The sequence below is a fragment of the Elephas maximus genome, chromosome 1 (genome assembly GCF_024166365.1).
Source record: "Elephas maximus indicus isolate mEleMax1 chromosome 1, mEleMax1 primary haplotype, whole genome shotgun sequence".
Taxonomy (NCBI): Eukaryota; Metazoa; Chordata; class Mammalia; order Proboscidea; family Elephantidae; genus Elephas; species Elephas maximus.
In genome coordinates, this window is record NC_064819.1 from 93,034,319 (window position 1) to 93,061,856 (window position 27,538).

Here is a 27,538-nt window from a genome sequence, read left to right on the forward strand (position 1 = left end):
ATGCTTCCCTTTCCTTTTATCTCTTAGAGATAAAAGGTGGTGCAGGCCACACCCCAGGGAAACTCCCTTTACATTGGATCAGGGAGGCGATCTGAGTAAGAGTATTGTTACAATCGCACCCTAATCTTCTTAACATAAGATCACAATCACATAAATGGAGGACAACCACACAGTACTGGGAATCATGGCCTAACCAAGTTGATACACACATTTTTGGGCGGACATAATTCAATCCATGACAGTCTAGTAGCCTTTGAAACTCCCCTCTTCCCCAGTAGTGTACAGTCATCTGAGTAAATGGCCTTAAGTTACTTTCCAGAAGCAATGGGGGAATTGTCATGGTATGCTCCTTGAAAACTCTATGGGGCAGTTCTATACTTGCTATGGTGTTCCAAGTTCCTTCCTCCTAGGGCTGTGGAAGCTTCTTCAGCCTGTGTGTTCTGAATCTGAAAATTGACTCAGGTCTGGGAACAGAGCAAGAGATCATGGCTTTTATGAGGGCAACCACCCGCAGCCTCCTGCTCCTCAATTCTTCCTTTACTGTAGATTTTAAGTAGCACCCTCATTGGCTGCCCCACTGTTTTGACCCTAAGGACATTATGCTTTATTAGCCTTCGCCACAACTCCCTGAAAGTATTGCTCCCTTATTTACTCCACCAGAATTGTTATGGTAAAAGTGGCCCCTGGCTTCTGGGGGCTAAGTGCTGCCACTGGTCCTCTGTTACTTCAAGGTCCCACCATCCCCAAGGAGATTAGTGAAGACAGTTCTGGGACAGCCTTTCCTATCATCTTCCCCGCTCTGCAGAGGACACCAGCGCCAAAGTCTTAGTGACGTTGATTCCTCCCACCAGCACATTCCCAATGGCCTTGGTGAAAAGTGTGCTCTCTGGGCCTCCCGTGGAACATGACTTCCTCGTAAGTCTGATGGACTCACATAACACATCCATCCCACATGCCCATTTCCCTCAGCCTCATTAGTTCATCCTTTACCATCTGCCAGGGCAACTAAGTGCTGTCTACCTTGCTGAGAGTTGGACATCATCTATTTCTCAGCTACACACAGAGCCACCCCAGCAGCGACTTTGCCCCTTGCCTTCAGGTCCTTGATAAACCCAAGTCCTGAGAAAGTGCCCCCGAGCTAGTGAATGTTTATGTAGCCTGACATTCTGAACTCCTTGACCAAGCACCCTCAAAATCCAACTCAGAGCTATTCCTTTGCCTCCTATAGGGACATGCACTAGTTCTTGCAAATACTTAGGTGGAGACTCGTTTTCCCCGTTATTACGCACACTATGTCCCCAGCAAGATTGTGCTGGGATTTAACCCTAGTTTTTGGAGCCCTGGTGGTGCAATGGTTAAGCATTCAGCTGCTAACCTAAAGGTTGGTGATTTGAACCCACCCAGCGGCAACGGGGGAGAAAGGCCTGGAGATCTTCTCCTGTAAAGATTAGCCTAGAAAACCCTATGGGGCAGTTCTACTCTGTCACATGGAGTCTCTATGAATTGGAATCCACATTAACAGCAACTAACAACAACTAATTGGAATGGGCAGCCAGGGAGGAGGTGGGAGCAGCTTCTCTGTGAGACACCCGTTCTGTTATAGGGGGGAGACTTCTGCAGCATCTTCTTCATGGTGGACTTCCTACCCATTATGAGGGAAGAGTGAGCCCACTCTGCAAGCCCAGAGGGTCCAGAGAGCACCCACCAGGATAACCCTGTTCCAGTTTGCAGAATCTCAGGTTTTCCTACAAGGCCCTGATACTCATAACAGACCTGCTTTGAATGAGGTTTCAAACATCTCTGGAGTTCTACACTCTCACTGTTAGGTTGTCATCCTGTGGTTCAACTCTACCTGCCCTTGTTCTACAGGAGGTAAAGGCCTGTATGAGCTACTGCAGCGGCTCTCACATGTGGGCAGTAACAAGCCTCAGATCCTCATCATTCTTCTCAGGTCAATTATACAACTTAAAATTAACCAGCCAACTCCTTGTCTTTCAGGGTATTCCCCCCACCCCACCTTGTTATTTTTCAAAGGTTTCTATCACCACACTGGCCATAGCCTTCCTCCACACCAGGACTTTTTCTCCAGTCCCCACCAGCCAAACCCTTACCAGTTGAGCTGCCACCTTGTGCCAGGGACCCTCCATGCCTCACCTGCTGCCAGGACGTCATCCTCTTTGCCTGCCAGGTGGTGGGTGAGCCAAATCCCCATCTTTTTCTCAGACCACTCCTGATAGCACTTATAATAGTTAGGTTAAATGCACAGAGTTTTAGTAGTGGAAACATCTGTGAAAAAATGAGGAGGGAACTAGATAAGGCTGGAAGAGTCATCAGACCACACTGCAGATCTGAACCCAAGTGAAGGAGAAAGGGACTGAATGGTAGCTAGAATTGTCCTAGATGTGGTGAAGTCTAAGTTCAGTAAGGGCATCAGGAAGCACTTGAGGCAAACAAAGTCAGCCTTCCATGGAGGACTGGTCCTGCCTTAGTTTCACTGCTGTTCTCAATCACTGCCTGGAAGAAGCTTGTGGGAAGCATGCTCTCAGCACAAACATGGCAACGGATTTCAGGAGGCAGTACCTGGGCCATCAGTCAGTTATGCTGCCTCTAACTCAGGGTCTGTGATGTGCATTCTCATGGCTGCCACAGTGATATAGTTCAGACCAAAAGTTGATGATAAAGGAGAGAGATGGGGAACAGTTGCTGGTTCGATGCCTGTAAGCAGATGAGGAGGGATGAGATCTAGGGCACCAGCAGAGGAATGGGCTTTGCTGGCAGCAGGGACAGCTGACCAGTGATGACAGACTGGACGCACATCCTGCGGTTCAGATGCAAGGACATGAGCAGATGGTGGTGGGAATCTGCAAAAGTTGTCTTCTGATGTGTTCAGTGTTCTCAGTAAAGTAGGAAGCAAGGTCATTCGCCAAAATAAGAATGGGGAAGGAGGGGTGGATGTTTGAGCAGAGAGAAGGTGTGCAGTAGTCACCTAGGATGGGAGGAGACTGAGCGAACTCTGCAAGCACAGGATGGTCGCTGGACAATGGTGTGGGCACCCTTGAGGTCTGGGTCATGGAATTCTTTGAGAGCAGTCATGTGACTGCATGTTGACCTTTAGCCTCCTCTAGCTGCCTGAGGGCAGGGGCAGAGATAACGATGCTCCAGTGACCCTGAGCCAGGAGCTAAGAGTCAAGAAATGTGGGGATCACTAGAGCCAAAAAGTGGAAACAAAGGAAATGTCCATCAACAGATGAATGAACAAAATGTGGTATATACACACCATGCAATATTAGTCAGCCATAAAGGAAAATGAAGTCCTGATGCATCCCACAGCATGGATGAACCTTGAAAACAGTATGCTGAGTGCATTAAGTCAGTCACAAAAGGACAAATACTGTATGATCTCACATATATGAAATAGATAGTATATAGATCCAAAAATTGTTAGTGCTACAGGAGGACTTCTTGAAGTTGAATATAACCCTCCCCCCTTCTCTTGTCCGGCGGTTTCATGCCCTCTTCTCCAGGGGTGGGGGCCTGGTGGCACACTGGTTAAGACCTCAGGTGCTAACCAATAGGTCAGCAGTTTTAATCCATCAGCCACTCCTTGAAAACCCTATGGGGTAGTTCTACTCTGTCCTATAGTGTCCCTATGAATCAGAATCAATGGCTTTTGTGGGCTTCCCCAGAGGGAGGGGAAGAGGGAGAGTTTTTGCTTAGGGGGCTTTGAGTTTATGTTAATGGTGGTGGAATAATTTGCAAAAGGAGAGTGAGAATGGTTTCACAACTTGAAGAATGAAATCAACATGACTAAATTATATGTGTAGAAATTGTTGGATCTGCGTATGTCTTGTGTATATGTTCACCTCAAATAAAATTAAAACAGTCAAGAAATGTGGGGAATGGTTCAAGGTCCATAGGTGGGAGGTACAATGAGGGGAGGAGGGGCTGTAATCTGATGACAGGAGATTCACAAATGGGGACATTAGGGAGGAGGAAGGGACAAAGGTCTGAGAGCAGCAAGGAGGAGCAAGGACGTCCACCTGTCTCCACACCCAGGAGTACAAGGCCTGCGAGGGCCAAAACACCCCTGTGGGAGCACTTCAGAGGGACAGTGTCCTCAGGAGATCCAGGTCTCTGTCAGAGCTTGAGGTGAAAGGGCCATCCTGAGAGGACTCAGGAGATTGTGTTGATCTTGGGCTGAGAACTCCAGGGCACAGGGGAAAGGTGTCAGGAGCTGGGGAGGGGGTGTGAGTGGAGACAAAATCAGGGTGTGCAGAGCCTTGTGGACATGAGAGTGCAGGGTTATGGGGGACCTGGAGTGACTGACACAGATAGGGGAAGGGGCATGATGGGATCAGTGCTGGTGGGCTGGAGGCAGATACTGGTAGTGAGGCGGTGAGAGATGAAGGTAGGGAAGAGCCGGGTTTAGGGCTCTCACTTGGCCTCTCTCTCCATGGAAATGAAGAGATCTGGGGTGGTTGGGTATTGATTCTAGTGTATGGACCCTTTCTTGACCCTTTGATCATGGGGTAGAATGCCTGGGACAGGGGGGTCTTGGAGGAAGTATTCAGATTCACTGTTAACCTCGGTGGGAGGGGAATGCACTCCGCCAGGTCTCAAGTAGCCTGGACACCTGCTGTCAGAGGGGAGACTTCTGGGCACCAGGTGTGACTCCTGGCACAGGGGCCCCTCCTCTGCCCTGATGAGGGGACAGAAGGCCTAGGGGAACTGTGCACTTAGTCCTAATAATCTCCATGGCCTATCGATACATGGATGCTGGAATGTTGTTTCCAAATAAAATAATTTTTTTCCAAAAAACTGATATGGGAGACATTTGGAGGATAATGATGAGAATTTTATATGACTTTGACATTTGATAATATTTGAGAAGTGTAGTTATTTTTCTCAGTGTAGTAATAATATTATGGATTGAAGAAAATGTCCTTTTTAAGAGATAAATGCTGAAGTATTTAGGAGTGGGGTCATGTGTTTTGCAAGAGACTTTCAAGTGTTTCAACAAAAACTGTAGAAATAATTTATTACATGCATAAAGCAAATATTGTACTAGTCTTTCAAACTTTCTGTATCCTTGAAATTTTTCACAGTAATTTGGAAATAATATCTACTGACATGGGGAATGTTCACAACACAATGTTGAATGAAAATTAGACTTACGAGAGTATGTGTGTGAGAGTGTGTCAGTGTATATGAGGATATCTGTAACAGTGCATCAGTGTGTGAGTCGAGTGTGTATCAGTCTGCATGGAAATTTATTCATTCATTTATTCACTAAACAAATATTTTTAAAGCAACAACCAGGCACTATTCAAGGCAGTGGAAATACAGCTATAAACAATCAAATCCTCAACCTTGTTCTTAGAAAGTTTATATTCTGGATAGACAGCAAGCAATTAAAATAAATACATTTTTAAATGTCAGTAAAAAGGATGTGAACAAAAGTAAAACACGGTAGGGTTAAAGGGAGGCTGGCAATGCCACTTAAGGTGGGTCATCCAGGGAAGGCCTCTCAGTGATGACATTGAAGAGAAGATCAGGGACGGAAATGATACCTGAGAGACAAGTTTTCCACTGGGGAGCAGCAGGTGCAAAGGCCCTGAGGTTGGAACACCCTAATGTGTTCTAGAACAACAGAGGAGAGGCCCAAATCTGGGTCCATCACACAACCACATCTGTGTACTATAAAGGGCCTCGCAACTGAAAGTGATATTTAATATAACTTATATTTGGAAAATACCACTCAAAATATTCTGAAGATTTTACAGTAGAAAGTCTCCCTCCTTCTCAGGCCCCAAGCACCCAGTTCCCTTCCCAGAGATGAGCATGCGACCGATTTCTCATATATCCTTCTTGAAAAATGTTATGCAAATATTGTTATTGTTGCTATGTCAAAAAGGAGCACTGAAAAGGAATAGGGAATAGAAGAAAATGTGTCTACTTTTCAATTTTCTGGGGTGTGGCCTCTCCTCCCATCCCTCCTTTACCCCTGAGCCTGACGCCTGTGGAGTCCAGGGCTACTCAGAAGACATCTGCATTCCTCCATGGATACCTACCCTCTGTTAGCCTTCTCTTCCCCACTCAGACCATAGCCTCGCCCTTTCTAGGACTGCTCAGTCAGAGCCCCAGAGAGCAGAGTGGCAGTACCCCCGTGTGGCTACAGGGCTGAGGACAAAAGACCTGAGCTCCTCTTTCGTGCCCTCCCTGGGACCTTCCCAGGGGCTCCTGGGCTACCACCAGCAGGACAGGGCTCTGCACACAGGGGGCACCCCAAGTCTAGGTTAGGTTCAGAGTGCTAAGTGTCTCCCAAAACCCATGCTGACAGAGATGTTTCCTCCTCAATGAGTGACTGTGAAGGAGCCCTGGTGGTGCAGTGGTTAAGGGCTAGGCCAAAAGTGGTTCGAACACACCAGCCACTCCACGGGAGAAAGGTGTAGCAATCTGCTTCCCTAAAAAAGTTTGCATTCTTGAAAACCCTGTGGGGCAGTTCTACTCTGTCCTATAAGGTCACTATGAGTGGGAATCAACTCAGTGGCAATGGGTTTGGTTTTTTGAGTGACTGTGACTCCAGCCTCAGGACAAAGGGAGGCCTCCAGGTCATAACATCTGGTTTCCAGGTCCCAGGTGGACCCCACAAACATAATGTAAGCCCCATTATCAAATTTTTCTGTCTTCTGGGATGAGGCCTTGGTCTTCCGAGTTCCTGTCACTTATTCCACCTGTAGCCTCTGGAGGAGGAGGCCCCTTCTCCCAGGAATCCCTCAGTGAGTCTCCCACCTGAATCTGGGGGAGGAGCCCCTGGGGCCTTAGGTAGGGAAGACGGAGAGGCTCCTGGAGAACTGAGGAGAGGGAGAAAATGGGGACAAGAAAATGGGGGTCAAGGCCAAAAGGAGGGAACAGGAAGGAGCCAGGGAGGACAGCATCATGAGGAAGGCTGGAGCATGCGACAGCATGGAGATGTGTTTGAAGCCAAGAGCAGGTGCCTGTGCCATCCTGTGGGGACCAGCCCTGTCCCAAATCTCCCATATTTCCAGGGTCCCACTCTCTGAGCTAGGACCTCACAGCCATGTCTGAGCCCAGCCCTGAGCAGCCTGCAGTCAAGGCCTTAGTTGTCTCTTTGACTCCTATGACAACCAGAGTTATGGCCACAGGGCCTCAGAGGAGCGAGGGTGAGTTGCAGTGTGGGGCCTGGACATCATTGTGAGCTGCAAGGATCTTGGCCGTAGAATATGTTCCAGGTGACTGACTACCCATCACCCTGGATCCTGAGGGTGGTTCCTGCTCCCTCTCTAGCTTGCAGCCTGGGGACCCTGGGATCCTGCCTCTTATTCTCCTGGAGACCCCAGCTCCCAGATCTTCAGTCTGGGCCCCCTCATGCACAGCTCTCTGCTACCTAACCTCTGAACTTAGGAGCTCTGCAGCCCCGGCCCCAAATCTCAGTTCTACCCTGAAGATTGACTCAGGGTCCCAGACCGGGGGAAGTCTCCCCCAGGGTCTCACACACTGCAGCTGAGTCACAGCTAAGAGCTGGGCAGCAGCCAAAGATGACCCCCAACCTGGCAGATGGGGGCTCTACCAGGGCTCAAGAGGTGTTGGAGACACAGCATTCATTCATTTATTCATTCAAAAACGTTTAATGAGCTCTCCGCACCAAGCAGTGCTCTAGGCTTAAAAAAACAAAACCTGTTGCCTTCAAGTTGATCACAACTCTGTGGGACAGAGTAGAATTGCCCCATAGGGTTCCCAAAGACGTAATCTTTATGGAAGCAGACTTCCACATCTTTCTCCCATGGAGCTGCAGGTGGGTTCAGACTGCTGACCTTTTGCTTAGCAGCTGAGCTCTTAAACAGTGCATCGCAGGGCTCCTTTCTCTAGGCTTGGTAATCATTAAATCAAAAACAAACAAAAAACACCTGCTTTCCTGATGCTTACGGTCTGACAGGAAAGGCAGACAAAAAATAAAAACATGGTAATAGCAGTAAATTATATGGTGTATATGTTCCATTATCTATTGCTGGGTAGCTAACAATCCCAAAATTAGTGACTTAAAACAACAACTTTTTTATTCTCTCTCATTCTTTAGTTGTCTGGGCTCAGCAGGAAAGCTCTTTCGCTTCATGTGATATGAGCTAGGGCTTCAGTCACCTGGATGCCCAATGGGTTCAGAACACTTAAGAGGGATCCCTCACCGGGCTGCAGTTGGTACTGGCTATCAGCTGGGAGCTCACTGAGGCTATTAACTAGGTCACCTATGTTCTTCTCCACCTGGCTACTCCACATGGCTTAGCTGCTACTAGCATGGCACCTGGGTTCCAGGAGGGAGTGTTTGAAGTAACCAAGTCAGAAATCACAAGGCATTTTATGTCAGAAACTTAGAAGTCAAGCGGTGTCACTTTGCCCGTGTTCTATCCATCAAAGCTAGTCACAGATTCAAGGGGAGGGGAGTCTTGACAAGGGAATGGCAAGGTCACACTGCAAAAGAGCACGGGAGGTGTTGTTGAGGCCATCTTTGGAAAAAGAAATCTACACAGTGCATTAGAAAGAGATAAGAGATATAGAGAAAAAAATTAATACCAAGTAATTTTTTTTTTTAATGAGGATAATGGAAGAAGTGGAACTTTTAAATAGGGCAGTCAGGGTGGGCCTTGTTGAGGTGACATTTGAGCAAACTTGAAGGAGGTGAGGAACTGAGCCATGCAGCTACATCAAGAAAGAAAATTCCAGGACCACCCTCTGCACATACCTAGGGCTCTATGCTGGGGCAACCATTAAGGCCATAGAGGACTGGAGGGAGGCAGATGTAGGGTTCTGGGTCTCTTCTTCCTTTCCCAGTTTTTAGAAGTCCTGGGAACTGGGAGACGGGAAGTTGCTGATGTGTGGAGGAGGACTGAGAGAAAAAACAGAAGTGGGATCCCACCTTCACTTCATCTCTCTTCCCCCTTTCCTGCAACCAAGTTCCCTCCAGGGTTCTGGTGACAGACAAGAAGGACCCCCAAAGGCAATCGCTCTCTGAGAGGCCAATCATTTGTCTTCTTACCTGCCAACATCACACTCACCTGGCTAGTAGAAAGGAAGGAACTGACTGTGGACTCAGTACTCAGAGGGACCTGACCTAGAGAGGAAGAGTGAGACGTGCCAGAGCTAGGCAACTGTGGGGCTCCTCCCTGGAGAGGAGGTGAGAGTCACATGCTTGGTGGACCACCTGGCCTGAAGTGGCCCCTCAGTGTGACTTGAGGTGAGGCGTTGTGAGAGGACCCGGGATGAGGGAAGGATGAAACTCACCAAACCCTGCTCATACTCTTCATCCTTTTATTCAGTCCTGCCCTTCTCTCCTACATGGAGATGCTGGGAATGTCCTCAGTTGCCCTCTGACTACTCACATCTCAGCCCTCACTAGGAAGTCTTCATTCCAACCTCCTTCATTCCTGCTGTACCTTCTGCCACAGCCCCACGCTCTGACCCTCCAGGAATAAATGGCTCACTAGGTGAGTGGTCTGAAGCTGAATCTGAGAGAATGGTATGCTCATAGACCCAGGATTGTGGGGGGAGAACAGGCACAGCTAAACTAGAAGCTGAAGTGTTGGAATGGATAAAGAAATGTTTCCACGTCATCATTTCTCTCTCACAGCCCAAGGGGGCCGTTCTTCCCTCACCCCCAGGGACCTGGGATGAGCAGCAGGAAGAGGGAAATACTCTACATGAGAGAAAAGTGGAAGTGATTCCTCCATCTGCTGCCTTTTTCTCTTGCCTATTCTGGCCAATTTTCTAAGTGATATTGATGTGTTCACCAAATCCCAGAAACCCTGGATTCAGAGGCTCACGCTGAAACTTGCAACTTTTCTTTTAGGAAAGCTTCCAACTATTAGGGAATAATTATTGAATTTATAAGCCCTGCAGACTGAAAAAAAAAAAAAGTTCTAAGAAATGAAGACATGCATGGAGAACTGGCCATCATGTCTGGGATATTAAAGGTTGCAAAACTCAAATGTGGTGCTGAATGAGAGCCTCTTGTTTGTCCGTGTGAACTTGGGCAGGCCCTGAAATCTGTGTGCCTTAATGTCCTTAGAAAACTGGTGAAATCCAAATAATGGCTATAGGTAAAAGTATTGTGGCAAAGTTAATTTCTTAGTGTTTCAAATATACCATGATCATGCAGATGTTAACATCAGGGGGAGCTGGGTGAAGCATACATGGGAACTCTTCTGTTCTATCCTTACAACTCTTCTGTAAATCTAAAAGTATCCCAAAATAAAAAGTTTAATTAAAAAAAGCGAAATGAGACGAGCGCTCTCGAAGGGTTCCTGTAAAGATCACCTGTGACAGGAACAAAACAATGCCCACCAGGGTCTCACACTTAGTAGTCTCTTGTGTTAATGAAACAGGTGGATTTCAATAACCCTAAGTCCACAAATCCAGTGGAGTTTCACATGAGAGGTTTCATGTCACTCAGCCCAGTGCTGCCAGCAGTCTGGGTATGATGCAGTACCGAAAGTGCAACCCACACGCTGCCCTGGGGTGGGGGGAGGCTCTGCAGCCCCTTAAACTTGTCGATGTTGCTTCCCATAGTCCCTGCCTGTCCCTGGGTGAAGACATGATGCCCGCAGAGGCCAGCCCAGAACCCTCATTTAAGATTTTATTAGAGACTCAGGAAACAAAAAACAAACAAATGTACACAGTAACATAAAATCCGGTAATCTGGTTTATTCATCCTCATTTCTTCCTATCCATGATTATGAGATCAGTTTACCCAACAGATCTTGAACTGGCCCAAAGCCCTTTCTTCATTTCTCACAGATGAACAAAGCCCAAATCCAGACTGTATTTGAATTCATGGCTCAGGACTACCTACTGTAAATTGGAGTTTATAATCCAAAACACAAACTCAGATGCTTGGAATTCCCAGTTTTCAGGAAAGAAATTTTATTAGTATACAGTCTGGATTGTCTTGCAGAAGTCTAGCTTCCCCCCCGCCCCCATTGCTGATAGTCTTGCCTTTAATTTACAAACATGGTTTAGCTTCAATGTTACTTTGTTGTGGATTGCGTCCTTTCACGTTATCTGTAATGACAGTAGTTTGGGCCCCTAATGTTCCGATAATTAGGCTTTAAGATGTGTACACATTGCAATTCAAGTGTGAGTCATGCACAACCATATCACAAAGCGGAATGAAAACTCCCCTTCCCTCAAAGTTTTTACAGGGGTACTTAGTTCTTTTTCCACTGAAAAGTGGGAACCAGTCACCTAATGGGGAGCACAAGGCCTTTGGCCTCTTAAAAGTGCTTCAGCCCAAGTTTAAGAACCTGTAGGAAGGTCTTCCTGCCGGGCTCACGGACCACTACACCGTGGTAGAGGCCATCTCCCCTGTGAATAGAGGGATGTCTCAAAGATAGTGAACTGTTAGGGGTTGTCCACTTTCCAGCAATCCTTGCCTTCTGAGGCACGTCTTTTCTGAGAACCCACCTTTCCCCATATGCTTATCCACTGCCTCCTGGGTCCTCTCTGCCCACAGGGATGTCACTGTCCTCTCCAGCCACAAGACACCATTTCAGAACACGATGCAGGAGTCCAACATTTATGCGCAAGGATCACACATGGTGTATAGAGGGGGCTTTTGATCTAGTGCTGAAGATTTGGAGTTCAGTAGTTCAACAATGCTTGAAACCTATACTAGTGTCAGGCTCTGTCAGGAGCCAAAGTTATAAGCGATACAAAGATGCCCGGATCTACTAGAGAAGGCAAACCCCAAAGACACACAATGCAAAACAGAGACAAGGAAAAAAGGCAATTCTGGGCCAGCAAGAAGAGAAGAAAGGGAAACAGTGGGGGAATCAGTATGTGAACCAGGTCTGAGTATGAGCTTTCAGGTGTGGTAGACCAGGATATAGAGAGCCCTGGTGGCGCAACAGGAAAGTGCTTGGCTGTTAAAAAAGTTGGTAGTTCAAAACCACCCAGCAGCTCTGCGGGAGACAGACCTGGCAATCTGCTCCCATAGATTACAGCCTAGAAAAACCTGGGGCAGTTCTACCGTCATGTGGGGTCACTGAGTCGAAAATCAACTCAGTGGCACCAAACAGACCTGTATGTGGATCCTCCAGGCTCTCCTACCAACCAGCTGTGGAGCCTTGAACACCTCTGGCCTAGAACTGGCCTCAACACTTGCCTAAATAAGTATATTGAATGAAACTCTGTCAGTTTCATCTGCAAACCAAAGATACAATTCCTACCTTGCAGAGCCGAGTGAGGACGTAACGCTAAGCACAACAGACACAAGAGGTGTGGCTGCCTGGGCAGCAGTGCTATGAAGCAAGTTCTGCCTAAACCGGCAGCAATGTTTTTCACATCTGCAACAGTTCTCGGACTGTCTGGGGCCAGGCTGGGAGGTGGAGGTAGTGGAGTGGGGCAGAGGCGGGGGCCTAGACAGGGCTGGGCACAGAAGCAAGGCCCAAAGCCCAGTGGGAGCCAGTCCTTGGCAGGTACTGGGCAGCTCAGACAGCTCCCTGCCTCACCACCACGGTGCTCCCTCTGCCCTGGCTGTCTCAATGCTGTTGACAGGCCTTCTGCCCTCCTGGCCCCTGGACCCCCAGGCCTCCCCGGGGTGCTGCTCCCAGAGCCCCAAGGCAAACACACAGCAGACCAGCTCCTCGGACAGTGGAAAGATGAGGTCACCCCCCAGGTAAGTGGCACCAGTTGTGGGAGCGGAGGACGTGAAGAGGATTGGTACTGGGGTGGGAGAAGCCTGCTAAGCCCCAACACAGTCCCTCACCCCTGGAGCTTGTTACCTAGTTCCAGCTCTCAACTTCTTCCCCCCACCCTACTCCTGACCTGAAAGCTTCCTCCCCCAACCCAGAGCAGCAATTCACAAAGTCCTTTCCCCTCATCTGACGGTTGTTTCTTAGGGGGTAGGGCCAGCCAGTCCTCTCCTCCTTATGGCCCCAGACAAGGGGAGAGGCTCTCAGGGTCCAGTTATAGTCCCTGAGCCAGTGATCTCTTAATTGCCCCCAGAGGCCTATGCCCTACACAGGAAGCACCTTGGCTTCCCAAGTGACCTTCAACCAGTGAGAAAGGAGAAATTCCTGACTCCCCTTCCGACTGATACTGTCTCCCTAACTCCCCCCTCACCCAGGGTTCCAGACCCCATAGCACAGCTGAGCTGGCTCAAGCTGAGGAGTTGCTGGAGCGGCAGCTGGAGCTGTACCAGGCCCTGCTGGAAGGGCAAGAGGGGGCCTGGAAGGCACAGGCCCTGGTGCTCAAGATCCAGAAGCTGAAGGAACAAATGAGACACCAAGAAAGCCTGTGGGGGAGATGCCTAAGCTTCCTACCAGTCCCCAACTCACTCTGCAATACAGGAAATACACACCACACCCTCTACAAGCCCTTCAATTAGGAACATCCCAGCCTCTCTCAGACTACTGAGAAAACGAAATGAGCCCTCCACAATGAGCCAGAAATTGGAAGACAGACAGAGCCTCAGCCTTTGCAAGTTCTCTTAGATACATCCCACCCACTGACCTCTCGGCCCGAAGCAGGGCCCTTATCCTGGACCATGCCTTAAATGACCTCACCCCAAATCCAATAACGGAACGGAGCATTTACAGATACCACAGACGCACGATGTTTCATTTTTAGTTTTGTTAAAAAAATTCTGACAAATCAGGGATGGGGACTTGGGAGTGGTGGTGATGCAAAAGAGGGAAGCCGTGGGGGAGGGGTCAGGGATAGGTGGCAGTAGTGTCTCCTTCACCCCCACGCCTGGTGTTGTCTCCTGAAGAGGGGCAGACTGTCACATTCCGCAACGAGTGAATCCTCTACCGTGTCTGTTCAACTGAAGAGAAAACATGAGTTAGGATACGGCACAGAAAGGCAAAAGCAAGCTTGGGAGACACACGCAAACATGCAGATGTGTCACGTGAGCATTCAGAGGCCAGACAGGGGTGGGGAAAGAAAAATCTAATGAGAGAAAACAGAGACCCCACTCAGATGTCAAAAAATCTTCCCAACATGGCATCAAAGACCAGGGGAGCATGAATTTTATCCTTTGTCAAGTGCTTTATACACATAATGGGGTTTAAGACAAATACACTAAAGAACAAGAAGCTAAAAAGCAGGGGAAGCCAGCTTCATGACATCGATACTCACTGTAGGAGGAGATGTCTATCTCATCAGGCAGCTCACTAATATTGACCTCAAAGCGATCCTGGACATCATTAAGAATCTTGGCATCATTCTCATCCGACACAAACGTAATGGCCAAGCCCTTGGTGCCAAACCGGCCCGCTCTGGCCACCTGAATGGAGAAAAGAGGTTAGGACTGGAGGACGCAAAAGAGGGAAGATACCCAAAAGGGACGAAAAGATACAGAAAATAAGGGGGTAGAAGAGAAAAATGGGATGTCAGCCTGGGGGTGGGGCTTACCCGATGCAGGTAGGTGTCAGAATCCTCAGGCATGTCATAATTAAAGGCAATGTTCACCCGCTCGATGTCCATGCCTCGGCCAAATAGGTTGGTAGCCACAAGAATTCGTCTTTGAAAATCTTTAAACTGCTGGTACCGAGAAAGCCTTTGTGAGAAAGGAAAATTAGAAAACACATTGAGATTCTCTTCTCTCAATGGTCTCTTTTTTTCCCCAAGGATACAAAACATCCTCCCCACTTCCAACTCACCTCTCCTCCTGGGGCATCCCACGGTGGATGGCAATGGCTGGGAAATTCTGCTCCACTAGGAGCTGGGCCAGGGCAATGCAACGCTGCACAGACTTCACAAAGATCACCACCTGTGTGAGTGTTGTGTCGGGGGAGATGTAGGTCCACGAGGGTGTATGTGTGAGAGAGAAAAAGGGTATGTGCGAGAGAAAGTTTTCAGGAGTTTCACTTTTAAAGGAATTCCTCCCAGTCCCTCGTTCCCACCAATTTTCCCTTCTGCTCTAAAACTAACTTAGACTTTCTCTCTTTTGGCTCTGATTTTACCGAGCAGACTGGCCTCATTAAGAGCCCTGGTGGAGCAGTGGTTAAGCACTTGGTTCCTAACCAAAAGGTCAGCAATTCAAACCTGCCAGGTGCTCTGCGGGAGAAAAGTGTGGCAGTCTGCTTCTGTAAAGACTTATACTCTAAGGAAGCCCCATGGTGCAGTTCTATTCTGTCCTACAGAGTTGCTATGAGTAGGAACTGACAGCAACAGGTTTAGTTTATTTTTCAGATCAGCTTCAGATCCCTGGGTGGCACAAACAGTTAAGAACTCAACTACTACCTGAAAGGTTGGTGATTTGAACCAACCCAGAAGTGCCTTGGAAGACAGACCTGGGGATCTACTTCTGAAAGGTCTCAGGCTTAAAAACCCTATCGAGCAGTTTTACTCTACACAACACAGGGCTGCCACAAGTCAGCACTGACTCAAAGGCAACTAACAACAGACTGGCCTCTGAGAAGGTACAGAGAACAGCAGCCAAAACAGACATGTCAGGAAATAAGAATGATGCTACCTCATAAAAAAGTACCAAAAATTCAAACTGAAATCTGGAAAGACCATGGTCAATATTCCTGTTCACCAAAATATTAAACTCAATCGACCTACCCTAACTTTGGAGTTTTTAATGCAAATAAACCACATAACAGTAAAATGATAAAACGCTTCTCCTCGGTAGCAGCACAAGAAATAAACATTTAAGAAATAAACATTCGTTAGCTGCCACTGAGTTGGCTTTGACACACGGCAACCTTATGTATGACAGAGACGGCCCAGTCCCGTGTCATCTCCATGATCTTTGAGTCCACTGTTGGCTATTCTGTCAATCCACCTTGTTGAGGGTTTTGTTTCTCTGATCCATGGTGTCCTTCTCTAGTGACTGATCTTTCCTGATGACATGTCCAAAATAAAGACAAAATCTCACCATCCTTGCTTCTAAGGTGCATTCCAGCTGTATTTCTTCTAAGACTGACTTGCTTATTCTTCCCCAACAGAATTCAAATGCATCGATACTCCTGTATTTTTCCATTGTCCAGCTTTCACATGCATATGAGATTGATAAAATCATGGCTTGGCTCAGTTATCAAAGTAACACCTTTGCTTTTTAAAACTTTAAAGAGGTCTTTTGTGGCACATCTACCCAATGCAATACATCATTTGATTTCTTGACTGCTGCTTCCATGGGCATTGATGGATGATTCAAATAGGATGAAATCTGTAACTTCAATTTTTTCTCCATTTAGCATGATGTTGTTTTACCGGTCCAGCTTCAAGGATTTTCATTTTCTTTACATCCTGATGTAATCCACACTGATGGCTGCACGCAGTCTCTGACCACCAGAAACAGCAAGTTGTCTTCATTTTCAGCAAGGAAAGCTGTCATTTGCTTATCGCAGGTTGTTAATAGGTTTTCTTCAAATTGTGATGCTATGTTCTTCATATAGTCCAGCTTCTTGGATTTGATCAGCACACAGATTGAACAAATACGGTAAAACGATACAACCCCACTGAGCACCTTTTCCAATTTTGAACCACGGTATCCCTTTGCTGTTTGACTACTTCTTGAGCCATGAGCACAATTAAGCATTTTGGAATTCCCATTCTTCGTTACGTTACCTGTGATTCATTACGACCCACACAAATGCCTTTGCATAGTAGAGCAGTCTCTCCTTTCAATCGAGATCCATCTGATATCAGCAATGATATCCATAGTTCCATGTCTTCTCCCGAATTCCTGAAAAGTTCCCTGCCGGTGTACGGCTGCTGTCATTTTTTAGTCAAAGGCCCAAAATAGTTTGGGATTTTAGAAAAAAATCTAAAACCCTTTGAAGTTTTCATTTTTTGAAGTTTACTTACTAAAGTAATGATTTATTGAGTACCTTTCCGTGCAACCAAGGGAACAGAAAAGAAGCTCCCGCCTTGCTCATGCTCTCCCCCTTCGTACGCATCAGAGATCACCAATTTGACCACGTAAGACATACACAGTCTCATTTAATTTCCCCACCATTCTCTCCTATATCACACGTGGTCTGCTCAACCAAAAGATACTTAATAAACAGATTTCTGCTACAGCTGGAGAAGAATCCAAAGCTCACAGCCTACTGGACTTTGAACAACTGACCTGGTTAAACTCAAGGACATCTAGAAGGTCAAAGAGTTTCCGGTTCTTCTCGTTGTCCTTCAGTTTCACGTAGTACTGCTGCAATCCATGCAGCGTCAGCTTCGTCTCATCATCCACGAAGATCTCCATTGGCTGGGGGGGAGGAAGGGGGTAGGGAACGGGAGGAGGGCAGAGTGGGGGGGTTAACCTGGGGGGGGGTGGAGGAAGTTGATATCCAATACACCCCATGGGGGGATGGGGAGAAGAGAGAAGACTGAAAACCCAACCCCCCCCCACAAAAAAATCCACACTTTAATGTGGTCTCTTCCACGTTAGACCTAATTTCCCTCCTATCAATGGGGTTTTAAGACTGCCCAACTGAAAACTGTCACAGAAAGGTAACTTCCCAAAGGAAGAAAAGGAATAGTGGAGCCACCCAATGGCAAGGGGCCATTATCTCAAATGGATGGTGGAGGAAAGAATCAAAACAATGGGAGATGTTTCTCAAAGGGAAAACATGATCCAAACACCCGGAAACAATGGGAAAAGGTGACTTGAGGTCAGAGCAACCCCATCAGAGCTAGTTATAATATGGGGCAAGGGACAAAGATAGTTCCATCTGAATAGTCTCTAAAGTGGGAGAATCATATACTCATTAAGAAAGTAGATGTCTTTAAGATCAGAATGCTACAATGGACATGACTAAAATGCCATGAAAGGAGAAGCAAAAATTAGTCAGTGTGGTCACGAAAGGAGAGACTGGAAGGGCTGACTCATTAGGGGGAGAGCAAGTGGGAATACGGGGTAAGATGTAAACTTATATGTGACAGACTGACTTGATTTGTAAATGTTCACTTGAAGCTCAATAAAATAATAAAAAAAAAAATTAGTGTGAATAACTTGCCCTCAGACCATAAGACAAAAGTTTTAGATAATCAGGTTGGTCTCTGAATTAAAAGTCAAATCATCTACAGGGTTACGTGGAATGTGTCAATAAACGCTGCTTAAAAAAAAAAAACTCAACAGATTTGTATTTCTCTTAAAAAAAAAAAAAAAAAACCCTCGAAACGGAGGAAGGTAGCCTAAGCAAGACAGAAAGTGACAAGATTCAACAACCCCAAAGTTCAACTTTCCTACCACCCTTCGTACTAACTCAGGAACGTATTTAACATAAATATCCAGGGACCAAGACGGGAAAAGGTGTGTGTCATGGGGAAAAATCCTAAGTTCAATCCCACAAGACAGGCTAGCAAAAGGCAGGCTTTCAAAGAAAAGCCCCATGGCCTCCTTCGAGTCTAATTCTAGCCCCCAAATACAGCTAAAGGGTTATTATCCCGCAGGACGGAGCAGTGCAAGGAGAGAAAGAACACAGTCCACTGCTTTTACGATGGGCCTCATCTAGCCCCAAACCCTAACACCCAGCTGGCTGCACCCAAGTGGAACTCCTCACTTTAAACTTTCCCATACCCCTCTCCCCTAAGTATTAAAAAAGAAAAAAATCTACCACCCCATTCAGGACACCCCTCCCCCCAACACACATGGGAGGGGGAAGGGAGGCACGCCACGCGTTGGGTTCAGGAAAAAAACCGGGAACAGAAAAAAAGAGGCTGGCTTGGTCCTCAGCTTCTTGGTCAGGATTGCCCACGGCCTCCGCTGTCGCCATCCACCGCTGGGTGCCGTTGCATTTCCCCCGCTGCATCATGGTGTGTTCTCTGTTGCCGGCTCACGTCAACCGAGGTTCCAGATGGGTGCGCAGAGGTAAGGATGGGAAGGAGTAGGGGATCGGGGACTGAGGTGCCAGAGGCCCCCACCCCTGGAGGTGGGGAGGGGGCAGATTCATTTGTGCTGTTTGCTCTTCTTCTGGACATGCCCTGTCATCTGTCTGTCCCTCTCTTGCTCTCCTGCCACCGGGAGGTGTGAGTTTTGGGGAGCGGAAAGCTCCAGTTGTATGCTTGATGCCACCGTGAGGGTGCGTGGTTGTAGGGGATATGTAGGAGACAATGGGTGGTAGGGCAGAAAATCCTGCCCTCCCACAAAAGGGAGAAGAGGTTCAAAAAAATTTGTGGTTTAAAAAAAAAGTCGAACACTACCCGCTCTCATGTTAACCCGACCAAGTCTTCCGGAGTTTCCCTGGCGCCCGCGCAGACCCTAACACTAGCTGTCTCTGCCTCTTGTCTGTCTCTTCAAGGAGTCATCACTCCCAGATGGGCTCGTGCTTCCTCCTCAGTGCTTGAAGGATAAGGGAGTCTGGAGGAAGAGGGCGAGGAAGGGGAGGAGGCAGCGGGCAGGGAGTGAAGGGAGAGAAGGTAGAAGGGTATTTACGTCTTGCATGAACTTGCGGCAGACTGGACGGATCTCTTTGCTCAAGGTAGCACTGAACATCATGACCTGCTTCTCATGGGGGGTCATGCGAAAAATTTCCTGGACATCCCGACGCATGTCTAGAAAAAAGAAAAGAGATTATAGGAGAAACGAAGCATATGTAATTAAAAACAGAAGCAGGCTTCCCAATGAAGGGAAAACTGATGGAAATGGACAAGCAAGGAAGTCATTTCATGGGAAGATTTGCCTCTGGTCTCTATGCTATTTTCTCCAGCAGCTATAAAATCAAAACTAAGTAATACAATGGCAACAGCAATGAATTTGGAATGAACATCTGGGATCAGGTTCCAGTTGTGTTTTAACTGGGCAAGAAACAAGATCATGAAACCCCATCAAGTCTACAACAAAAAAGTGGGGACAAAACCCATTTCAGAGGCTCACAAGGACGAAGCATTTAAAAAATGCATTATAAGACCCCCTTCCCAACTCATCCCTCCCAAGTCCCGGCCTCTAGCCGTCACCAAATACTGAGCACCTATTCCATTCCTGAGTCCATCTTATGCCTCCTCTGGGTCATGCTTTCCTATCCAGTCAGGAAGATATAACATCTTTACCTAGAGCCCACGTGATAGCGTGCCATCTCGAATAACCAAAGATCATTTGGGATGACTTCTCCCTAAGGGTATGTCCAGCCCCATGCTCCCATTCTCCAAAATTCAGTTCTTACATAAAGTTTCCCGTTTTTAACCCCACTTAACACACTGGAATACCACATATATACAAACACTCTTCACACTCATCCCTACAACTTTAGAAATCTATTCAGCTATAAATTCTGACCATACATACTGTGTTGGGACTGCCAGATGGTAGACTATCTCCCCTCTCGGTTTAATGTCTTCCCTACAACACCCGCTATGGAAATCTACCAAAGAAAGGTTAGGGGTGGTGATAACTAAGATTAACAAAGTCCCATACCCTCAAAACTAAAGGAACAGATATCTGTCATAGAAAGGAAGAACGTGACACCTTCCTCCCCTGATTACCACAGCTGCTTAAAAGGTAACAACAACTGACTTAAGCTCCCTAACCCTTGCCACCGATCAGGGAGCCCAGAGCCATCAGTCATGGGTGATAGATTAAGAGTCGTCCTTGCACTAAGATGCTCCTTTATCAAATAAACATCATTTGGCTCCCAAGGGCAATTTCCCAGATTACTATCCCAGTGTCAGCACTGCCACTCACCGAGCTGTTCAAGCATCTTATCACACTCATCCAAAATAAAGTGTTTAATATGCTTGAGGTTGAGGCTTTTATTTCGAGCCAGGGCCAGGATGCGGCCAGGTGTCCCCACGACGATATGCGGGCAGTTCTTCTTCAGCACCTCTTCATCCTTCTTGATAGACAGACCACCGAAAAACACCGCGACCTGCCAACCCAGAAGAGAAATGAAAGTGAGTCCCACAAGGAAGGAAAGATTCCCATCTCTCCACTTGCCATTCTTTAAGCTTGAGCTAAACCAATTCTTAAAACATCTCAGAGCTAAGAGACTTTGTTGTTGTATGTAAGCGAGTGGATTCCAACTCATAGCAACCCAACGTAACAGAGTGTAATTGCCCCATAGGGTTTCCTAGGCTGTAATCTTTACAGAACGCCAGGTCTTTCCTCCCATGGAGTGACTGGTGGGGTTGAACCGCCAACCTTTTGGTTAGCAGCCGAGTGCTTAACTATTGTGCCACCAGGACTTCTTACAAAAGAGACTTTAGAGGTCATCTAATCTAAAACTTGTATGCCCCCAAACACTGAGGTTCAGGAACAAGTAACTTGCACAAAGTTGCATGCCTAATCTGACTTAATATAACAATCTTCCTTCACATGACTCTAAGGCCAAGCTTTGCTGTAAGAATGCGGACAAAGGACTGAAAAGTACCACAAAAAGCACACAGAACCTCATTTTCCTAACTCAACCCAGGCTTTTTAAACTCCTTAACATAAACCTTATGCAATTATTGATGCAGGCTAAACTCATCACTCCAAGTTAAAACCATGAGATAAACGGTTGTTGAGGATCTAGGCGTTAGTATGGTGCTGAGTAACAACAGAAACTACTTTCTAGTTTCAAGAGGGACAAGAACAATTGCAGGACCAGACCGTCATGACCCTAGTTCTACAGTAATTAAAATCACTAACTGTGCATCAGCTAACTCTGTGATAACATAACAAGTACACAGTACCTACCACCTATGAAAAACTCTTCCCCAAAATGTTTAACTTGAATCAATTAAGCTTTCAGACGTAAATCCCAGTTACAGAAGTACTGAGAAAAGAACAAGCTAAACCCCACAAGAGAATAAACCAACAAATCCAGAGGTGGGACACTCTGTAAAAATGGCCCAATCTCTCAACAAGTCATCACAGCATTAATTTTGAGCAATAGTAAAAAAAAAAAACAAGTTTAAGAAAAGACAATTTGTAATCGATCTTGACGTCGGAAATGTTTTGAGTGGCACAAGGGTAATAAACTGGACCTACAAGAAAAAAAGTATAATTCTATCTCACTACTAGGTGCAACAATGTTTCCATAGTCATAACAATGTAAACTGTTTCCTGGTTTTCAACTTCCAAAATCAACCTACAGACAAGACTGGTGAACGGACAGAATGTAAATGTCGTGGACTCTAGCAACGTAAAAAGCAAGCATAACACCAGGCATACACATACGTGGCATGCACACCACAATGAAAGAAAATTAACATAATTTCCAAAAACCAAAAAAAAAGAATAGTGTAAATGAGCTAAATATCTTCACGAAACAAAGTAAAGAAGGTCTGCAATTTGATAAACGAAGAAAACAGCTCCATTCTGTTAAAAGTGATAAAAAATTCATAAAAGAATAGTGGTGACGGTTGCACAAAGTAACTGTAATTAATGTCACTTAACTGTACACATGGAAAATGTTTTATTATATACATTTCACAATAAAAAAAAGAAAAACTGCCTATTTGGTTACATAAAACCACTACAGCCAGAAAAATTGGTTAACAAGTGACACCTTCTGTGAAGACTGGAAATGGGCACATGTAAATCTTTTCGTTACAAGGCCTTCCAGATCATCTCGGTGCTTTTACCATGCTATACGTACTATTCTACTAGTTCTTAAAAAAAATTTTAAACAGTAATCAAATGTTCCTAAATTCTCTTAAAACATAACGAACGGGTCAAATTATAATAACCCGAACTACTGTTTGTTGCCTCACGTTAACCAATAGCTTATACACATCAGTTCTCTAACTCCTAGAAATCTCTTTAAGATGAATGTTCGTATTCAGTAGGTCTGAGGTGAAGCCCATGTAATCTGTATTTCCAACAAGTTCCCAGATGATGCTGAAGCCACAGGTCTGGTAACCACACTGTGTCAAAGTTATATAATCAAAAATAGCACAAATCAACAGCCCTCAGACATCTTTCCATCTCTTGCCATCTTTAATTCTCAAAATTCACACAACGCTAAAGCTGTTTAGTGCTTCCAGCCTTGACTTGCCACACAACCCAAAACTCTAAAACTGTCAGCCAAAAGACCAAGAAATGATTCAAAACTGGCATACACTAGTAAGAAATAGGTGGTCTTGTGGTAACCACCATCCGTAGCCTAATCATGACGAACTCCCCTGCTACACACACTTACCCTGTTTGTTAAAAACCAAAGCAAACTAGATCCTCCAAAATTAAGATACGGGAAGTGTCTCTGAAATTATAACGCATGCCCAAATGAGCCCTAGGTTTCAACAAAATCTCTTGTATACTCCAAGTCTGCAAGAACTTACTATCTGTTAACGTACCACGTTTTTTACAAATGACGTGCCCACATAAATAACGCACCCATGTATATAACACACAGCCCAGCTCACTTATGAAAATGAGGGAGTTGTACGGTTGGCAATAACATAAAACACAGGCATTTTGTGCCTAAAAATACAGTACACTGAGCCTCACTTATACGTATTTACCACACCCTCATCCTCCCACGTCTCTTCACTCTGGCTTACCTTGACATTGGGCATGTATTTAGAGAAGCGTTCATACTCCTTGCTAATCTGGAAAGCCAACTCCCGAGTGTGACACATCACCAGCACAGACACCTTGGGGGAGAAGCAGATACAGACATACAGTATAACCTTTCACTGTCACTCTCCCCTCTGGGGAAATAAAAAAGCATACTCGGCAGATCATAAACAACTTCAATTCTCAGTCCTATATCGTTAACTCCACCCCTCCACCTCAACAAGGCTTATTACAGCATTACCCCACAGCCAGTAGTCAACGGTGATAGAGGTCATTTTAGCAACACACACTCATGGCTCTGAAAGCATCATGTAAGCTGGGACAATAACACCCTTCCTAACGATCCCTAACCAAACCGCCTTCCCCAGAACTCTCCCCCTGAAGGGTACCTGTCCAGTAACTGGTTCGAGCTGTTGCAGTGTAGCCAGCACGAACACTGCTGTCTTTCCCATGCCTGACTTGGCCTGGCACAGAACATCCATTCCCAGAATGGCCTGAGGGATGCACTCATGCTGGACTAAAAGAGAAAAAAAAGAAAAATTAAGACTTCAGTCTCCAAATAACGCCACAATCTTCTTCACCATGCCAAACTCATTTTTCACCACTCAAGTCCCAGAGATTTCCCTGGTTCTCGTCAACACTCTGACCCTTCCTACCTCTCTACTCCCTCTATCATGTTCATCCTCAAATTGGACCCTCCATTTTTTTTTTTAGCTCCTTCTATCCTCCAGCTCCAGGCCTCCCTGGTCCTGTTAACAACCCTCCTGAATCTACCTACAGCTCATCTTTAATGCTCCTGGCTCTGTCCTTATTTCCCTTAACCTGTAACGATCCATGGTATGTGAGTGCCTGCGACAAGCCATTTCTCCCAATTAACCTGCTGTACTTTGGGACATGTAACCCTGCAAGCTTAGACAAAATGAATGAACAACTCGGTATCTGACCCAGAAGCCAGCCATCTTTAGGCCAGTCATAAAGATTTCCAGAGACCAGAGTTGGCCTGGCCCAGCAGGAAGGGACCAGAGGTCCAATCAGCCCATCTCTAGGTGTTTAAAATTGGAGCCAAAGTGACAAAATTAAAAACAAGCAGATAAGAGAAAAACTAAGTCAGAAGTTGCTTTTGGATCACTAGCACTTTCATGCTATCGTGAACGGCAAAAGAGCCTACACAAGCCTCTTCTATTGCCAAGATAGTTTTTTCAGTACTTCTTGTCCATCCTAAATATAAACCACTACCATCTAAGGAATCATGAACATGTCTGTTATTTACTGTTTTTAACAGCCTAACAAGCACTCTACACTGAAGAGAAAAATTACCTTCTGATGGATGCTCAAAACCACAGTCAACAATGGCGCGAAGCAACTCTGGCTTGAGCAGGAAGTCACGAAAGCCAGAGCTGTGGATGGAGACGTAGGAGCCTTTGACATCCTTCTTAGCAGGGGCCTCAGCCCCATCTCCTCCAGCTGCTGTCTCCACCTCATCATCTTCATAGTCCAAGAGCTCATTGTCCACATCATTCTCTGCCATAACTGGGCCAGCAGGGGGAGTATGGAACGGGGTTTCTAGATAGGTTCACTGAGAGTAAGTGAAATCAAGGGAGAAGACTGGGGTTTAAGGAACAGGAGAGGGAAAGGAATATAACGAGTTTCTGTTAAAGAGCTAAAAAGAAAAAAAAAAAAGGGAAGGCTTATCAGTCACGAGCAAAACCTTCACCATCTCAAGTCTTCATCAGCACACTCTTCTCTTTCCCTAAACTATGAAACCTCTCCCTGAGAAGAAAGATAACAAATACAAAACACGAAAGTTAAATCTATTAAATGGAAAAAGTATTCCCACGGCAGGTGGTCAGGACACAGGTTCCCAACAAGACTAGTATCAGAGTAGCAGAAACCAGGAAGTTAAGATAATGAAAACCAGCTTATAAACTCCTGACTTGTAATTAGCAATGAGAGGCCCTGGTGGCCCGCAGTCATTAAGCACTAGGCTGCTAACAGAAAAGTCAGTGATTCAAACCCATCAGCCACTCTGCAGAAGAAAGATGTGGCAATCTGCTTCCCCAAAGATTAAACCAAACTATTGTCCTGGAATCGGTTCTGACTCACAGTGACCCTACAGGACAGACTAGAACTGCCCCATAGTTTCCAAGGAGCACTTGGTGGATTCAAACTGCTGACCTTCTGGTTAGCAGCCGTAGCACTTAACCACTACGCCCAAAAGATTACAGCCTTGGAAACCCTATGGGGCAGTTCTACTCTGTCCCATAGGGTTGCTATAAATCAGAAGCCCCCACAGCAACAGGTTTTTTTAATTAGCAACACTGTCAGTTGTGTGGAGTCCTACCATGGTGACCCACGTATGCAGTATACAACTACTCCGTTGCGTTTTCAAGGCTGTAACCTTTCCAAAGCACACTGCCAGGCCTGTCTGCCAAGGCGCTTCTGGGCGGGTTCGAACAGCCAACATTTTGGTTAGTAATCAAGCGCTGAACACTTTGCACAACCCAGTGGCCTGTAAGCAGCAGTAAAAAAAAGAATAAGCAATGAAAAACAGAATACCTTAACAGCTAGACTAGGGAGGTGAGAAATGCAAATAAGATGAAGTCTCGAAAAATTCTCAAAGGAAAACCTTGTGCGGTCCCTAACTACAGTCTCAAGGTGTTGACCCCCTACCCAGCAGCCATCAGTCAAGGGTGATAGATTAAGGTCATCACAGCGCAAAGCGCTCATTTCTCAAAATGAAAACATCATGTGGCTGCCATCCTCCTTCCACAGCTTTCCAGCCCAACTCCTCAGACCGCCCCCTTCCGCTGCTTAAGGAATCTCTCTGTAATTAATGGTGGAAGAGGGTATAAGAAAAACGGCCTGATCGGGGCGGGGGGGGGGAGGGGAATCACCTTTCCACCAGACAGCTGAAAAGGAAGCTAATAACTGAGAGTGTACGTGCTCTTGCACCAGCTTTAACAGCACTCTTACCAAATCGTCTCAGATCACTTTTGCTCTACTCTTTAGAAGGGACTCGTTTCCGTATAACATACACTGACACCACTCGTAAACATTTGGAAAGCGCACCAAACAAACGCTGGCAAGGCGAGGTGACAAAAACCCACCTGGTCCCAGAAGAGGGCTCCCGCCCGTTCCCGCCTAGGGGGAGGAGTAAAGTGAGAAGAGCCCCGCCCTCCGCAAATACCCGAGACCAGGGGACGCCACCGAGCGTCGGCCTTCGCCGCGAAGGCCTCCGGTAAACAAGAAACCCACCGGAGGAACCGGGAGCAGAGAGAACACAATGGCGCCGGAGCCACCATATTGGACCGGGCCCCCCCAGTTTCCCCGGCCTCCCCCGAGGAAGTGTTTGCTCTCGAGTAAGATGCAGGAAGCATAAATAACGACCCAGCTAAACACCAGAGATCAGACCGTCACCTATGGAAGAGATATAGGGAGCCCATACGGCCGGATGGCCACGATAAAACGCGGATGGAGATGGATGGTAAAAAAGGCCGAAGCTTACCTGAGCAGGGCGGACGCGTATGGCGGCGGCAACAGCGACGAAGAAAAGGATCTGCCCTCACTTCCGGTTTCTGGCTTCCTTCTACCCCGGCCTCCCGCCTTCTCGGCTGCCAGTACGCAGGCGCAAGGGAGCGGAAGAACAATCTTCTGTGGGTCTAAAGTTTCGCGCGCTCAAGGGTTGCCTTTGGAAAATGCCTGATATCTTCTTTATTTAAAGCCGCTTCTAACGTTTCCGTTATTGCCAGTAAAAAAAACAGAAAGAAAACTAGCATCCCCTCCCATCATTATCTCTCGTTTCTTGTCCTCTTTTCCACGCACCTCACCACTTCCTTTCGGTTCTTGCCACGCAGGTCTTCTCTCTGGACACCCCTCCATGTGCGCGTGTTGATGGAGGGCGGCGAGGACTGAGGGTTCCCACGGGGTCCTTGGCCCTGTAGTCAAGGTGACCTGTGGGCGCGTTGGCTCGAGCGAAGGGCGTACTTGCTCCAGCTGGCTCAGGAACGGGGATGGGGGGACCGGGAGGGGGACAGCTTGAGGAAACAGCGAGCCATACCGGGGGCCCTGCTCCTCCAACCG

At 46.7% G+C, this 27,538-nt stretch overlaps 2 protein-coding genes and 2 non-coding genes across 4 annotated transcripts; 1 reads left to right on the forward strand and 3 right to left on the reverse strand.

The window, feature by feature from the left end:
- Positions 1 to 861: 861 nt before the first annotated feature.
- Positions 862 to 13,399, forward strand: MCCD1 (mitochondrial coiled-coil domain 1). Its single transcript, XM_049869078.1, is given in 5 exon segments — positions 862 to 915; positions 1,604 to 1,662; positions 12,489 to 12,553; positions 12,556 to 12,692; positions 13,139 to 13,399. Coding segments are annotated over 5 exon segments (576 nt in total).
- Positions 13,400 to 13,622: 223 nt separating this feature from the next.
- DDX39B (DExD-box helicase 39B) lies at positions 13,623 to 27,159 on the reverse strand. Its single transcript, XM_049888030.1, has 11 exons — positions 26,964 to 27,159; positions 24,776 to 25,118; positions 23,848 to 23,975; positions 23,443 to 23,535; positions 20,642 to 20,825; positions 19,397 to 19,515; positions 17,096 to 17,227; positions 14,676 to 14,785; positions 14,428 to 14,572; positions 14,152 to 14,299; positions 13,623 to 13,837 (listed from the first exon to the last, which is right to left on the reverse strand). Exons 2-11 carry the CDS (start codon positions 24,984 to 24,986, stop codon positions 13,821 to 13,823), a joined length of 1,287 nt encoding a protein of 428 aa, XP_049743987.1. The 5' UTR covers positions 24,987 to 25,118; positions 26,964 to 27,159; the 3' UTR covers positions 13,623 to 13,820.
- Positions 20,513 to 20,589, reverse strand: LOC126057871 (small nucleolar RNA SNORD83). The gene has a single exon (XR_007512949.1). It is a non-coding gene; the product is annotated as a small nucleolar RNA SNORD83 (small nucleolar RNA).
- LOC126057860 (small nucleolar RNA SNORD83) lies at positions 26,134 to 26,211 on the reverse strand. Its single transcript, XR_007512938.1, has one exon. It is a non-coding gene; the product is annotated as a small nucleolar RNA SNORD83 (small nucleolar RNA).
- Positions 27,160 to 27,538: the final 379 nt, after the last annotated feature.